This window comes from Oenanthe melanoleuca, chromosome 24 (assembly GCF_029582105.1).
Source record: "Oenanthe melanoleuca isolate GR-GAL-2019-014 chromosome 24, OMel1.0, whole genome shotgun sequence".
NCBI classification, from domain to species: domain Eukaryota; kingdom Metazoa; phylum Chordata; class Aves; order Passeriformes; family Muscicapidae; genus Oenanthe; species Oenanthe melanoleuca.
The window spans coordinates 5,409,801-5,425,644 of record NC_079357.1 but is presented as its reverse complement, the minus strand read 5'-3'; the positions used below and the strand labels follow the sequence as shown (position 1 = coordinate 5,425,644).

The window sequence follows — 15,844 nt, the reverse complement described above, 5'->3', positions numbered from 1 at the left end:
CCCTTCCCAAGCAAGGGGTGCCTGGGAGTTTTCTGGGACACCTGAGGTGACATGGCTGGGCTGGAGGTGCCACGTGTCCCACTGGGGGGACAGAGCAGGGAATGCTGCCATGGAGGAGAGGAGCCCCCAGCTGCCCAACAGCTGGATCCTGGTCACTGCAGGGGGAATGTCACTGCAGGGAGAGTGTCACTGCAGGGGAGTGTCACTGCAGGGAAATGTCACTGCAGGGAAGTGTCACTGCAGGGAAATGTCACTGCAGGGAAATGTCACTGCAGGGAAATGTCACTGCAGGGGGAGTGTCACTGCAGGGGGAGTGTCACTGCAGGGGAAATGTCACTGCAGGGAAATGTCAGTGCAGGGGGATGTCACTGCAGGGAAATGTCACTGCAGGCAAATGTCACTGCAGGGGGAGTGTCACTGCAGGGAAATGTCACTGCAGGGGGAGTGTCACTGCAGGGGGAATGTCACTGCAGGGGGAGTGTCACTGCAGGGAAATGTCACTGCAGGGAAATGTCACTGCAGGGGGAAATGTCACTGCAGGGGGAATGTCACTGCAGGGGGAGTGTCACTGCAGGGAAATGTCACTGCAGGGAAATGTCACTGCAGGGGGAGTGTCACTGCAGGGGGAATGTCACTGCAGGAAAATGTCACTGCAGGGGGAGTGTCACTGCAGGGAAATGTCACTGCAGGGAAATGTCACTGCAGGGGGATGTCACTGCAGGGGGAGTGTCACTGCAGGCAAATGTCACTGCAGGGAAATGTCACTGCAGGGGGATGTCACTGCAGGGGGAGTGTCACTGCAGGCAAATGTCACTGCAGGGAAATGTCACTGCAGGGGAGTGTCACTGCAGGGGGAGTGTCACTGCTGGCCCTGGTCACTGCAGGGAAATGTCACTGCAGGGGGAGTGTTACTGCAGGGAAATGTCACTGCAGGGAAATGTCACTGCAGGGAAATGTCACTGCAGGGGAATGTCACTGCAGGGGGATGTCACTGCAGGCAAATGTCACTGCAGGGGGAGTGTCACTGCAGGGAAATGTCACTGCAGGGGGAGTGTCACTGCAGGGGGAATGTCACTGCAGGGGGAGTGTCACTGCGTGGGTAGTGTCACTGCAGGGGGAGTGTCACTGCAGGGGGAGTGTCACTGCAGGGGGAGTGTCACTGCAGGGGAGTGTCACTGCAGGGGAAATGTCACTGCAGGGGGATGTCACTGCAGGGGGAGTGTCACTGCAGGGGGATGTCACTGCAGGGAAATGTCACTGCAGGGGAAATGTCACTGCAGGGGGATGTCACTGCAGGGGGAGTGTCACTGCAGGGGGATGTCACTGCAGGGGGAGTGTCACTGCAGGGGGAAATGTCACTGCAGGGGAAATGTCACTGCAGGGAAATGTCACTGCAGGGGGAGTGTCACTGCAGGGGGAAATGTCACTGCAGGGGGATGTCACTGCAGGGAAGTGTCACTGCAGGGGGAAATGTCACTGCAGGGAAATGTCACTGCAGGGGGAGTGTCACTGCAGGGGGAGTGTCACTGCAGGGAAGTGTCACTGCAGGGGGATGTCACTGCAGGGGGAGTGTCACTGCAGGGGGATGTCACTGCAGGGAAGTGTCACTGCAGGGGGAAATGTCACTGCAGGGGGAATGTCACTGCATGGGGAGTGTCACTGCAGGGGGATGTCACTGCAGGGGGAGTGTCACTGCAGGGGGATGTCACTGCAGGGAAGTGTCACTGCAGGGGGAAATGTCACTGCAGGGGGAATGTCACTGCATGGGGAGTGTCACTGCAGGGGGATGTCACTGCAGGGGGAGTGTCACTGCAGGGAAATGTCACTGCAGGGAAATGTCACTGCAGGGAAGTGTCACTGCAGGGAAATGTCACTGCAGGCAAATGTCACTGCAGGGGGAGTGTCACTGCAGGGAAATGTCACTGCAGGCAAATGTCACTGCTGGCAAATGTCACTGCAGGTCAAGTGTCATCAAAGACCAAGATGTCACTGCAGGCCAAAGTGTCACTGCAGGCCAAGGTGTCACCACAGCCTAAGATGTCACCACAGGCAAGGTGTCACTACAGGCCGTGGTGTCAGCTCAGACCAAGGTGCCAGGCAGGCTGAGATGTTACTACAGACCAAGGTGTCACCACAGGCTGAAGTGTCATCCCAGGGCAAGATGTCACCACAGGCCAAGATGTCACCACAGGCCAAGATCTCACTGCAGGCTGAGGTGTCACTGCAGACCAAGATGTCACCACAGACCAAAGTGTCACCGTGCTGCCACGCTGGCACCGTGAGCTGGGGCTCCCCTCTCCCTCCCCTCTCCCTCCCAGGGAAACCAAAGCTCTCTTCAAAGTTTCTCCTCGCTTGGCTGCCTGTGAGATCTGGGAGCTGAGCACTAATTAACGTGTCTGCAAATCCCAGCTCGGCTCCGGGGCTGCGGTTCCCCCCGGTCCCGTGAGTGCAGGAGGATCCACGAGCAGCCCTCTGGCTCCTGCAGCTACACGGCTGCCAGATGCATATTTTAACAACACACATCTGTTGGCAATATCATCTCTTGTATCTGCCCTCCCTGCTCTGAGCTTTGATGGAAGACCGGAGGGAACTCTCCAGTGGTTACAGCCAAAGTGTTTGCTTTGCAATTTCGCTCGATTGCAGCCTGATTTTATTTTTAAATTTCTCCAAGTCCTAATCAGGCTCTTACTTTATTTAATTAATACCCTGGCTTAGTTAAATAGATCATAAATTAAGCAGCCCTGCCATTAGAGATGTACCAGGTAGCAAATAGCCCTCCAGTGGTTTCTCAGAGCCTGCCTGGCTTGGGCTCCCCTGTCAAACTGCCTTGACATCCTTTGCTTGCAGGAAATCTGGATGCCTCCATATGTCCCAAATCCCATCTCATCAGATTTATCAAGCTTCCATGCTTGGGGCAGATATCCTGACCAGATTGAGCAGAGACTCCTTCCCCAGGGAGTTTGGGCAATGGTAGGAGGGAAGGTGAGGGAGATGTGGAGAAGGGGAACCCTCCAGCTTTGGGATGCATTAACAACATTTCCCAGCAATATTTCTCCCTGGAACTGCACACAGAAAAGATTTTCCCTGATGCTGATTACATTAATAGGCTCGTCTGTTTGAGTGTTTGGACTTCCAAGGCTATGGAATGATCTGTTCCACTACATTTAACCATGTAGATTTGAAAACAATGTGACAAAACCTTAAATATTTAATTAAAATATGGTGTAGCTCTGCAGCTGAGCAGGGAAGTAGGAGGCATCAGCCCCATAAAGCTCTTGTCAGACATGAATGACAGCAGCTGGAGCCTGAACTGGGAGGCATTAGGGGATTTCTTGATACCAAGGAAGTGGAAAACTGGCACGGACAGACAAGGCAGCACCAACCTATACGAAAACCAGGCAGGGTTGTTTTTCCAGAGACAAGGCTGAGGGTGATAGAGCAGGATAGGGTTCCTCAGAACTGCCTCTAACACCCAGCTGGCCAAAGAGCCCTTGAGTCACTGAGAAACCAGCAGCAGATGTTGGGCTCCCAGCCACCAGAGCCCCTCAGCCTTTCCTCTGCTGGGATCCCTCCCTTCCTTGGGAGCTGCATGGTTTGCACCCACCTCCAGGGATGCCTTGGGGATCTCCTCCTGCCCGGGGGAAGTCTGCAGCCTCAGGTGAAGCTGGGCAGACTGGGATGAAGGAACACCCCCCAGGCATCTTCCTGTGAGCTGCTCAGGCAGCCTGGCAGATCCCTTCCCAACCAGGGAGATGAAATCTGGGAGCTGCAGCTCCCTCCAGACACAGCTGCTCACTGCTAAGAGCAGAGGTGCCTGCACAGCTGGTGGTACTGCACATCTGGAAGCACCAGAAATGTCTCCCCCGCTTCACAGATGTGTGTTACCCCCTGTCACACGGTGAGTTCAGCCTGACAGGCTGCACATTGTCCCCAGCTGTCAGAAACACAGGGGCTAAAGGCTTCTACTCTTCATGTGCCACTACAGTCCCCTCCACTGGGGTGGCTAAAACACAGATCCCACAGCAGCCCCTGCCCTTCTGCCAGCACAGGACACAGTGAGAGCAGCTGATCACCACCCCCCTGCAAAGGCAGGGTCATCAGTCCTCCCTGCCCAACCAGGCTGAAACAGAACCACACCATCTCCTGAGCTGCAAGGGACCCACAAGGATCATTGAGCCCCACCCCAGGCCCTGCAGACACCTCAACAATCCCACCCTGCAAATGCTCCTGGAGCTCTGGCAGCCTTGGGGCCATGGTCACTTTTCCCCCTCAGAATATCTGCATAAATACCCCTCCAGTTAAAGATGAGCTACCAGTGGGTTCCAAACCCACACTGGCTAATCGATTCGGCCTGAATCGAACACGCTGTAACTTTAATTTTCTTAAAAGGAAAACACTCTGCAAATATAAGTTGCTGAACATCTTAGGTAAATGTACCAATTAGCAACTACCATGTATATCCACATAAACATTAACTACCATCTATTCAAACACATTCCATAACCCCAAAGATAATAACGATTTCCTTTTGATCCATAAAAACATCTCTCTGCTCAATCAACGCTCCGCAGCAGCTCTGACGTACGCCCTGGGACTAAATTAGTTTTGAAATCTTTAGCTCTAATTAAATAACATTATTTCTTTTGTCTGGCTCCCTCAATGTATTCTGCTTTCACAACAGAAGGAGGGAGCCCAGGCGAAGGAGGGGCTGTCGGTGAGCAAGACAACGTTCCCCTTTCCCATTCATTTCCAGGATTATTTCATGTATGGGCACATGTCAGAGCTCTGAGCTGCTGCCAAGGGTTGATTGAGCAGAAGGAGGAATCAAAGGAAAATCATCATTATCGTCAGGGTCAGGGAAGGAAGGGATGGCAGCTGTGAAAGTCTGGGAGTAGGGAACGTTGTAGGGTTGTGGAGGGAGGAAAACAAATGCAGGGGAAATTGCAAACCAGGAATTTGAACTCATTTTCATAGTGCAGACTCCAGTGAGGTGCACCCTCAACCACAGCTGGTACCTTAATTCACGTCTAAAACCTGTTCACCTTAAAATCTGTGTTGATCTGACTAAAAGCACTGAAATTCCTGATTTGGATATTTTTAAAAGGTTTTTTTTTTTTTCTCCTTAGAAACTAACCAGGCATAAAAACAAGAAAAAAAGAAATCCAATCTTCAATTTAAACAAACTTAAATATACAAATGGCTTCACTTTGAGGGTTGAATAATCAGGATGAATCTGGGAGCAGCAATACAGACTGGGCTTTGTCCAAGCTGCTCAAGAAAAATACCATTTTCATTAAGTTCTCTGAAGTCATGTCCATGCCGGGAAGCCTCGCTGACGTGCCTGCCTTTTCCCAACAAAGCTCTCCAGCTCTGCCAGTGCCCCCCACCCATCTCCCACACTAAAAGGTCCTCTACATGATTTTGGGAGCCACTTCCAGTTTGCAGTCCCAGGTAATATTAATTACTGAGAAATGCAGTGTGATACAATATTAGTATGTAGATTGTTTAAAAATACTGTAATAATATGAAACCAGCCTTTCCTCACGGGGTGGAGCTGTCCTGGCCCTGTAGGCAGGGTAACACATAAGTGATGACACTGACACTCTTCATATCCTTAAATTTATGGACAGACTCTCTTGAATTGGGGCGTAAATCCATAAAGCTGAAGTGCCAAACACTTGGTGCCTAGAACTGTCATACTCCACCCCAGAACTGCTTCTCTCCCCAAGCAGCTCCTTTGATCCTGTTCTCAGCACTGAGCTGCTCCCCCACTGCTCTCACGACGGGTTCCTTCCCAGTCCTCTTGATCCAGCAACAAAACACGTTGTCAAAAGCCACCACGAAGGCAGTGAGAGCCCAGCAGATCCCGGGGCTGTGTGAGGGGCTGGCACTCACCCAGGACCGTCAGCCGGGCAGGTCTGGATCGGATGGCTGCCTGGATGGCCTGGCACTCGTACACGGCGTCATCCTGCAGGTCAGCTCGCAGGATTTTCAGGTGGTGCTGGCCCGACAGATGGTCTCCTACCACCAGGTAGCGTGGATAACCTGCCAGGGCGAAGCACAGGTCAGCAGGCAGCCCAGGGAGGAGGAGAGCAGAGCCCCAGCACCCCACAGCACTTCCCAGGGTCCAGGCAGCTTCCTCCTTTCCTTGGCAGCCAGCCCGAAGAGAGAGGAGAAAGAACCTCCCACGTTTTGCTCTACAGGTTCACAAAAGAAGTGGTGAAAGAGCATTAACTGGAATCCCAAGGAATCATGGGATCATCGAATATTAACTGTTGGAAGGTTTGGTTTTGACCTTGAATATCATTGGGACCCAAGTCCCCTTGCCATGGGCAGGGACACCTCCCCCTAGATCAGGTTGCTCAAGGTTTTCTCTGACCTGGCTTTGAACCCTTCCAGGGCTGGGGCATTCACAACCTCCCTGGGCAAGGAAAACCAGGAAACCCACCCCCTCCTGCTCCTCTGCAACCCAAATTGGATTAACCTCAGTTCCTGAAGCCAGCTGTGGTGACACCCTGGGACACATCCATGAATAGCTCTGTGTGAAGCCTGGGCAGGGGTCTGGGGGCTCCTGGTCAGCCTGGCTGGACACACAGGATGGACACAAAGGTGCCACCCCACTGTCCTGCTGTAACCCAGCACTGGCACACACTCGTGCTTCTGTTGTTTCCTGAGTTATCAACAGCAGGATTTGCTCTCCTGAGCCGTGAGAAGTACAAATGATGGGTTTGTTTGTATTGTGCTAATTAGACACTGGCTGAGCTGGTATCACGCGGGCTGGCAGCTCCTGTGGCTTCCAGCAGCCCCAGCTCCATTAATTGTGGAAGTCATTCCCATCACTCCCTACTTCACTGGAGCTCTTGTTACCCAGTCGTGTTGCAAGGTCTTGCATGGAAAGCTCAGCTCTCTAATAGATGCAAAAATTGTGGCTCAGAGCTTTGAAAAACAGGCAAAAACAGGGCTGCTCACTCGGGCACAGCTGTAAATGAGCAATTATATGTATTAATAAAAAACAGAGGGGAAGAAGAAGCAGGCACTGCACTTTAGGCAAGAGCAGGGTCCCTGGAGACCAAAAAGCATGGAGCCTCCCCTGGTTTCTGAATGCTGCCTCTTGCCTTGGGGAAAACTCTCTCAGGTCACCAGGAGCTGAGCAGTGTCACACGTGTACAAACTCTGCAGAGCCTGGGGGGACACTGCAGCTCCTGAAGGGCTCCAAGTCCCCCCAGGCTGCTCCCAGCAAACATTCTCCTTACTCACATAAAATATTTCAGTTCCAAATTAGTGTTTTCCAGCAAAAGATACAGAACAAACTCTAAACTTCCCCAGCATTGCACCAGTCCACCAGCTGCAATTAACCCTCAATAACAGCGTGGGTGTGGGATTAAAAAATTTGGTCACCAAACTATAATTTGCCAAAACTAAAGCTCGAGGAAGCCACAAACACTTGTCCAAAGCAAACACAGGCTTGTGGGTCCCTTCAAACTCAGGATATTTTATGGTTATTTTCAACAGGTAGTTTCAACATTTCATCCCACATTTTGGAAAGGTGACATTAATTTCCAAGGAAATCAAACCAGGGCTTAACAAAGGGTCAGGTGACATTTTTGGGAGCCAATAGTTTTTTTTTTCAGGCTAGAGTGAAACAGATTTTGGTTTATTGCAAGCATCAGTGCCTACGTCGGAAGGTGCTGGAGTTGAAATGGAAAACAAACAAATGCTGGGCAAGGAGAGCTCCTGCTTTCTTTGCTTCTGGAGGGAGTTGTCGCGACTTACTTGAGAGATCGCGGCCGACGCCGAGGGCCAGCCCGTCCTTGATCCAGAGCACGATGCCATTGTACTCGGGGATGGCGCAGAGCAGCGTCACCGGCTGCCCCGCCACCACCACCTGGTCCTGCGGCTGCTGCGTGAACGAGGACGCCTGGCCTGCGGGGACAAGAGAGGAAAGCTCCTGTCAGCTCCCAGTGCTTCACTCCCTGCACCTCCCCGGGCTGCAACAGCCCGGCGCGCTCCTGGCACGGCACACGCGGGAGACCGAGCTCTGCAGCGTGGGATTGCTGAACTGCACACGATGGGATGGTTGGGAAGGACCTTAAAGCTCATCCCAGGGAACAATTCCTGCCCAGTATCCATCCATCCATCCATCCATCCCTCTGGCAGTGGAGCCATTCCCTGTGTCCTGTCCCTCCATCCTTGTCTCTCCAGCTCTCCTGGAGCCTCTTCAGGCCCTGCAAGGAGCTCTGAGCTCTCCCTGGAGCTTCTCCTCTCCAGCTCTCCCAGCCTGGCTCCAGCCCTTGGAGCATCTCCATGGTCTCCTCTGGACTCATTCCACAAGCTCCACATCTTTCCTGTGCTGAGGACCACAAGTGGACACAGCACTTAGCGACAGACAAATATTTGCAATAATTTTTTCTCCCTGGGGGGAAAAAAAGCTCCAACCAAGAGGCACCAGCATTTCCTGTAACTGCTTTATTCCAAATTGTGGTGCTAGTGTTTCAGCCACAATGATCACAGACAGAGAAGCAGCAGGATGTTCAGCAGCAGCAATATTTTATATTACACATAATAAAAGAAGATGTTGGTCCTCTGCTTCTGAGCCTTGCTCCCACCTCGTGTGCTCTCTGAAATCAGGATGTTCAGATAACAACCTGCTATAAAACACACAGGAAAACAACCAACTGCTGCTGTTCTCCTCCCTCCCCAGGTGTAACCTCCTGGCATTTGCTGGGAGCTTCCCACACAGCTGGAGGGGAAAGGAAAGCCCAGCTCTGCCTCAACAGTCTCTTTTGCCAAAGCTGCATTATCAGACTCACACATCCCTCTCCTCACCCTTCCCTAGAATGCTGGAACAACAAATCCCAGCCCCAGGCCATCCCCTGCCCTGGTGGGATGTTTCAGATTTCAGGTGTGACATGGCACTTCTCATTTTCCACAGGAAGTACTCCAGTCACTGTAACCTCTTCCACAGCAGAGTTTGCTCAGCATTACATTTTATTTTCACTCCCCCTTGGCTTGGCCATGATTGAAAATCATCCAGAGCATCAGAGAATCCCAGAATGGTTTGGAGAGATTCACAGCTCATCTCATCCCTCCCCCTGACATGGGCAGGGACACCTTCCACTATCCCAGGGCACTCCAAGCCCCATCCAACCTGCTCTTGGACATTCCAGGGATTCAAAGTGTTCCAGGGATTCAAAGTGTTAAATCCTGCTATTTTTTTTTCTTTCCATAATGAGTGCATGTGACAACCCTAAAATCCCCCTGCAGAGCCACAGCCCTAAGCTGGAAGTTCCTAAACTCAGATTTTCTGGTATCTGGCTCCTGTGAGTACAGTCTTTTGGGTGAGCTGGCTCTAGAGCATTGCAATTGCTCTGCCACCACTTAAGTCTTGCTCTGATTCTGGATTCAGGAGAAGATCTGTTAAAGAGAGGTGTTGGAGGAAGGGCAGAACCACTGCAGTGCCCTCACTGTGGGATTTGTAAGAGCAGGAGCCTCTCTGGGTGGGAACTGTGGCCCTGCATCAGGAATTCAGAGCCTGTGCCCTCCACTGTGCCTGTTCAGTCCATGGAAGGGGACTGGGCTGGAGGAAAAATTGCTTTTTAAAACCAATTTCTCAAAGTGGGACAGTCTCCATGTGATCAACCCCAAATCAATTCAATCCTAATTTACACTGACTCCATTTAATCATTGACTGATGATTAATCCAGAACCAATCAAGGTTAAGTGTGACACAAGTTCTTGCATCTGAACTTGTTTCCAGATGAGCTGCTGGGCCTTCCCTACAGGGCAAGGCTCCCAAGCTCCATCATTTTCCAGCTCATGCTGTTGAACCAACGTGTGCCCCCAAATGACTGCTTATATTTCAATTTAATTTATTACAACTTCAGCTCTTAGTCACCTAAAGGAGCACAGGGGAAAGCAGAGCTGTCCTTTCTAAATCCCAGATGCTTTACATTACAGGAAGGTAAAAAGCCCAGCTGAAAGGTTTGCAGATCTCCAGGAGCACCTTGGGCACTTTATTCCCAGGTATTTCAGAGATCCCAGGTCTCCCAACACCCACACATCTCCAAGGAACTCTGATTTTCACCCCAGACACTCCAAAAGACCTCAGTGGTGGCTCTGGGCATGGTGCTGCCTGCACAAGAGATTCCAGAGGAGATTCCAGTTTTTCCTACTGGGAGACACTGGAAGTCATGGTGGCCTCTGACACCAGCACAAACCCTTATGATGGTAAAGATTGAAATATTTGATTTCAAAGGGAATATGAATCACCTCTGTATTTTTTGTTTGTGGGTTCATAAAGGACAAGCACTCCTAGGATAGCAGGGAAAAGTGGGATGAGAGAGAAAACTCAGAAAGCAGAAAAAGTGGGTGTTTTGCTTTGTTGTTTTGTTGTTTTATTTTAATATACACTTTCCACCCACTAACTGGGTTTTCACAGCTCACTCTGTAATCCTGACAATCCTCAAGGCAGAGCCAGGCGAGCAGGGACAGCACAGGGAGGCAGCAATAACCCAAAAAGATTTGTTTTATCAGGGAGAATTATCAGGTTGTCAGCTGGGAGCTGCACGAGCCCTAATGAGAACGCAGAGGCACAAAGTGGTGTCTGTGCCCTCTGCAAATGCCCATTAAGCACAGGCTTCATTTGGTAATTGCAGCTGGAAATGAAGCTCTTTTTATGTTTTATTTTTTCCTTTTTCTCTTATTTCTTGATTTGTTTTAAAGACGAGCTGCTGGCCGTGGAGAATCAGAGCAGAAACATGGCATATGTCTCCTGTCTTTTCCTTCCCTGTGTTTGTTCAGTGTGAAGAATTGTCACCTAAATCCATTTTTTATTCATCCAAGGCTCCATTTCAGCTACAAACAGCTCAGACTCAGTCACAGGAGAGGAAAGATGGGTGTAAGGACCTTAAGAGCATTACCTGGCCCAGTCCCTGCTCCACAGCAGGATCATCTCTCCCTAAATCACAGATAAAAAAAAAAAAAAGAAAAAAGTACTGAAGGCAGAGCTCAACTCGCTTTCAAATCAGCTTAAAGTCTGATTACTGGGTTTAACTGGGTTTGGAAGATCAGAGGCCCATCCACGTTACAGCTTATGTCTTAATGTCAAAGGAACAAGTAATTTGCAGGAAAGTTTTAAGGGAGATAAGATATTTGACAGAAAATAACTGCAAATGGGGAGATTGGGAGAGGGTGATTTACAAATGCAGGCTGAGCCTTTCCAGCTCTGAGAAAATGGGCTGAAAGCTGTCAGTTGGGTATTTTCCCAGGAATATTTAAAATGGCATTATATTACAAAATTATGCTTTGGTTTCAAAGCAGAAATTTTGACTCCAACTTGTTGGGCAAGCAGGGGCTTCCCAGTTTTTCTCCTTCAACTGTGTAGAGTTTCAGCAAAAAATTCTGGTTAATCCAAATCTCTGCAGAGATAGGAGCTCATCATAGAATCATGGAACTGTTTGGGTGGGAAGGGAACTTAAAAGACCATTCAGTCTCACCCCCAGCCATGGGCACAGACACCTTCCACTGTCCCAGGCTGCTCAAGCCTGGCCTTGGGCACTTCCAGGGATCCAGGAGCAGCCACAGCTGCTCTGGGCACCCTGTGCCAGGGGAAGAATTTCCCCAATATCCATCCATCCATCCATCCATCCATCCATCCATCCATCCATCCATCCATCCATCCATCCAGCCCTGCCCTCTGGCAGTGGGAGCCATTCCCTGTGTCCTGTCCCTCCATCCCTTGTCCCCAGTCCCTCTCCAGCTCTCCTGGAGCTCCTTTAGGCCAGGAAGGGGCTCTGAGCTCTCCCTGGAGCTTCTCCTCTCCAGTGAGCACCCCCAGCTCTCCAGCCTGGCTCCAGCCCTGGAGCAGCTCCATGGGCTGCTCTGGACTCTCTCCAGCAGCTCCAGGTCCTTCCTGTGCTGAGAACCCAGAGGCAGGTACAGCTCACCCTGTGAGCCCCACCAGGAGTCCAGGCATGGAACATTCATCACCCATCTCCTTGTCACAAAGAATCCCCAAATCTGGGTTTGGGAAGTGCTGCACAGCAAAGCAGGGAGATGCAGCAACAAGTCCATGTGCCCCCAAAACAAGTGTGGCCCCTGTTTTACTTCCACACCCCATCTTCTCTCAAGTGTAAAGACTTGGAATATTTTCAAAGAAATGGCTCAGTTGATGCCTGGCTTCCTGGGAGCTTCACTGGGAGTCACTGGGCACTGACTCTGCCCCTGGGAGTCTCCATGTGAGGATCCGCTCATCCAGCAAAGAAACAAACATCAGGGCTCTGAATTAATTGTTGGTTTTCTTGTTCTGTTTTAAAAGCAAACAAATATGGAAATGAGATGCACATGGTGCCACTTGGCCAGCACAACCCCAGTGTCCCACCTGCACTCTGCTGCTGTCACCTGCTGTGCTGGGTGAGGGTTTGGTGTCAGAGCAGCCCTTGAGCCCAGAGCCTCCCACCTCCTCCTGGCTGCTGCTCTGCCCTCTCCCTGAGGAGCTGCCAGCACCAGCAGGACCTTGCTGGCCTCCAGCTCCTTTTTTAAGGAGTCTCTCATGGGGGGCACTTCTGCAGCCACCAAAATCCCACACAGCAAAAGGGAACAGCAAAGGCACCATGGTGAAAAGAGAGCAGGAAAGAACACTAACCCTGCTTTCAAAAACCCCAGGCAGGATCCCTGTGAAGTCACAAGCGTGTCATAAAAGCTAAAGGAAGAAAAAAAGAGGAAAAAAGAGAGAATCACTTTAGAACTCTGTATTTTTAGTGGATTTTGTACCTGTGGCTCCTGTTTTTCAGTGTTTCTCTGTAATGTTCCCTTGTTCTTTCAAACAAAGGCTGAGACACTTCTCTGTTTGTGACTTCCAAGGGAAATAACACTGCCAGTGCCAGGGTATTGCTTTTCAGATGTCCCAAAGCCCACTGATGGCAGGAAGGCCCAAAATCCTGTTTTACAACCCAGAAAACTGAGGGGACACCTACACAACAACATTGCCACAGTCTGTGCTGAGGCAGGACCTTGAAGCCCCTTCCATCTGAAGCCAGAGTGGGTGAGAGGCTTTTAAAGCTCTCTGAAATCTGTTTGCATAAGTTCCTGGCTGAATTATTTCAGCTTGCAGCCTCCTGTGCCCAAACCAGCAACCAGGCAGCAGAAAGTTAAATTTTCATTACCCAAGAGGAGTGAGTATTGCAGTAGGAAGCGAGGGACTCACCGAGGGAACAATGACTCATTAGAAATGGAGACATTGCCGCTGCTTTTATGTAAGTGAAGCTTTGAATGTCCATTGTGCTCTGAAAAGAATTAGTCCTTTTTGTTGAGGAGAGCACAGAAGTGGAGAAGGAGGACTATGAGCTCCTTGTCAAAATATTACTGTTCTGAGATGAAAGGCCTGGTGATTAGGAGTGGGACATTCTCCTTGTCCCTGAGTGGGAAGAGCTGGTCCTTCCCTGAGCTCGGAGCTGTCATGAGGATGATCAAGGGGCTGCTGTGACATCCTAATCAACAACATCCCAGGAGGGTCCCTCCTCAGAGCAAGCAGATCCCACCCAATGGAAATCAGGGCATTTCAGCTCGGGGCTGGGTTCTCATGGCATGATGCCTGGAGATGGAGCTGTCTCTTGGCCATGGAGAGGACTGGAACAGATTTCTCTGTGCCCACACCTTCCCAGCAGACCAGTTCCACACTGCTGGAACCCTGAAGCCTGGGAGTTTTGAACTTTCTGTGCTTTCTGGCACTGACCCTCAAAAAACACTGCTGTTGACTTGAGGCCTTGGAGAAGGCTTCCAAATTCGAGTGATGGAATTGGAATCACGGGTGTGTAGTTAGAACAGAAGTGTGCAATATCACATGGTGAAGGGTTTGGAATTTGGGGATTTTAGAATACAGTAATAGGTATGGGACAAGATGGACCTTCTGGGGTGCTGGCTCTTCCTTCTTGCTCCTTCTTCATGATTTCAGGCAGTAGTTTTTGGTTGGATAGAAAGTACTGCAGTGCAGGTCATTGGGTCAAAAGTGTAAATAATATAGATTTTAATTAGATAGTTAGGCTTTAAAAGACCTTGTAACTAGCAAGATACACCAACATTTTTCTCACTTTTAGCTTGTTAGCTAGAAGTACTGCAGAACTCTCTGTGCTATAGATAAGAATTAATAAACAACTGAGTCTGAACACAAAAATTCATCTCTTATGCATTGGATCCTGAAAAAGGAAGCAAGCCACTAATATGAGGCACCACTAATAAGGTGGTGATCCTGTGTGGGATGAGAAGCACCTGCTAGACTCAGAGTCAGGACCTCCCTGAAGAAACAGAGATAACATAAGCAGCTGGAAGCTGGAAAAGCCCCTGGGGTGAACAGGAGCTCAGAAATCCCTGGAAGCTGTGAAAGGTGAACCAGAAAGCCGTGGTGCTGGAAACCAGGGAGCTGAGGAGAAGAAGCTCATGGCAAAAAGTCAGGTAGGAACTGTTCAGGGCTCCAACAGCACAGAGGTCCTGCTTTGCCCCCGTGGCAAACAGGGCTCTCAGCTCTCCTTTGGGTCCCTCCCTGCAGCCAAGGACAGCCCACATTGATTTCCAGATGAGCAGGGAAAGCAAGCAGACAAAAGCTTTACATTATTTACAAAGCTCTCTGGAGTTGTCAGTCACGGGGAGCAGGGGATGGGCTGTGCTGGTGGCAGAGCTGCTCATTACCTGCCTGCATCCCAATTCCCTCCCTGTGGGGAGCAGCAGCCAGGCTGAGCTGGAGCCCAAGCCTGGCTGAGTACAGAGCAGGGAACAGGGAGGACAGAGGGGGCTGCATGCTCCCAGGGGCAAGGATTTCTCCAGACAAGGAGAGAAATGAGCTGTTCTTACAGAATCAGAGAAGGAAAAGAGCTGTGGCTGCCCAGACAGCAGCAGGGATCACAGCTGTGATGCTGTCCCCAGTGAGACGTGGATCAGCCTCCCCACAGGACAGCCCCTGGCTGGTGACAGCCACAGCCACTTCTTGGGCTTCACAGCACCAAGAGAGGCAGCTTGAGTTCAGCCCTTCCTTAAGATTTCCATTTAAAAAAAATTGGCTTCCTTGGGGAGAAAATAAAATCAAATCTGTGCAAACAGAAATGTCAGTTTGGCCTTTTTTAGTGTGACTGTGTAAGTCCAGCTCACGTGGCCTCAAGTGCTGCATTTTTCAACTTGAAAAGAACCAAAGCACAACACCTTCAGCTGAGGGATGACTCAGGTGTGTGGAATGTGCTGGCCACTGACCAGCTGTGTGACCTGGCAGAAGTGTCCCCACTCCAAAAAAAGCAGGAGATGAGCTCGTGCCTTGCTCACCCACAAACATACAGGGGGATGAGACTTTCCTGGGGGTCACAGCCTGGGGGTCCCCATTGATTCCAGCCAGAGGGGAGGGTGTGGGGTGCACTGAGGTGAGAAACCAAAGCCAAAGAGATGCCCAGGAAAAGCAGTGAGAAGGAGGGTAATGAATCTGGGGAAGGAAAGGAGGCTCCCTGACAGGAGGGTGCAGCCAGGTGGGGTCAGACTCTGCTCCCAGGGAACAAGGGACAGGACAAGACAAAATGAACTCAAGCCACAGAAGGGGAGGAAGAGGTTGGATAATTTAGGAAAACATTCTTCACAGAAAGCACTGGAAGGGGCTGCCCAGGGCAGGGGTGGGGTCCCCATCCCTGGGCTGTTCACCAGACGTGGGATGTGGCACTTGGGGACATGGTTTAGTGGTGACCATGCTGGGGGTGCTGGGCTGATGGTTGGACTTGATGACCTTAAGTCTTTTTGAAATGAAATGATCCATGGGCCTAAAGGCAGCTGCCAGAGCAGAGTTTAGGTGCAAAGCCAGTGCCCTGCTCTCCTG

The 15,844-nt window shown here is 50.7% G+C and overlaps 1 protein-coding gene across 1 annotated transcript in view; it reads right to left on the bottom strand.

Annotated features, from left to right (window-relative positions):
* The window catches only part of KIRREL3 (kirre like nephrin family adhesion molecule 3), a 361,979-nt gene that overhangs the window by 91,536 nt on the left and 254,599 nt on the right, over positions 1 to 15,844 (bottom strand). The window contains exons 3-4 of the mRNA XM_056509830.1: positions 7,774 to 7,923; positions 5,896 to 6,045 (exon numbers count right to left, since the gene is read on the bottom strand). Coding sequence (XP_056365805.1) covers positions 5,896 to 6,045; positions 7,774 to 7,923 — 300 coding nt within the window. The remainder of the gene's footprint in view (positions 1 to 5,895; positions 6,046 to 7,773; positions 7,924 to 15,844) is intronic.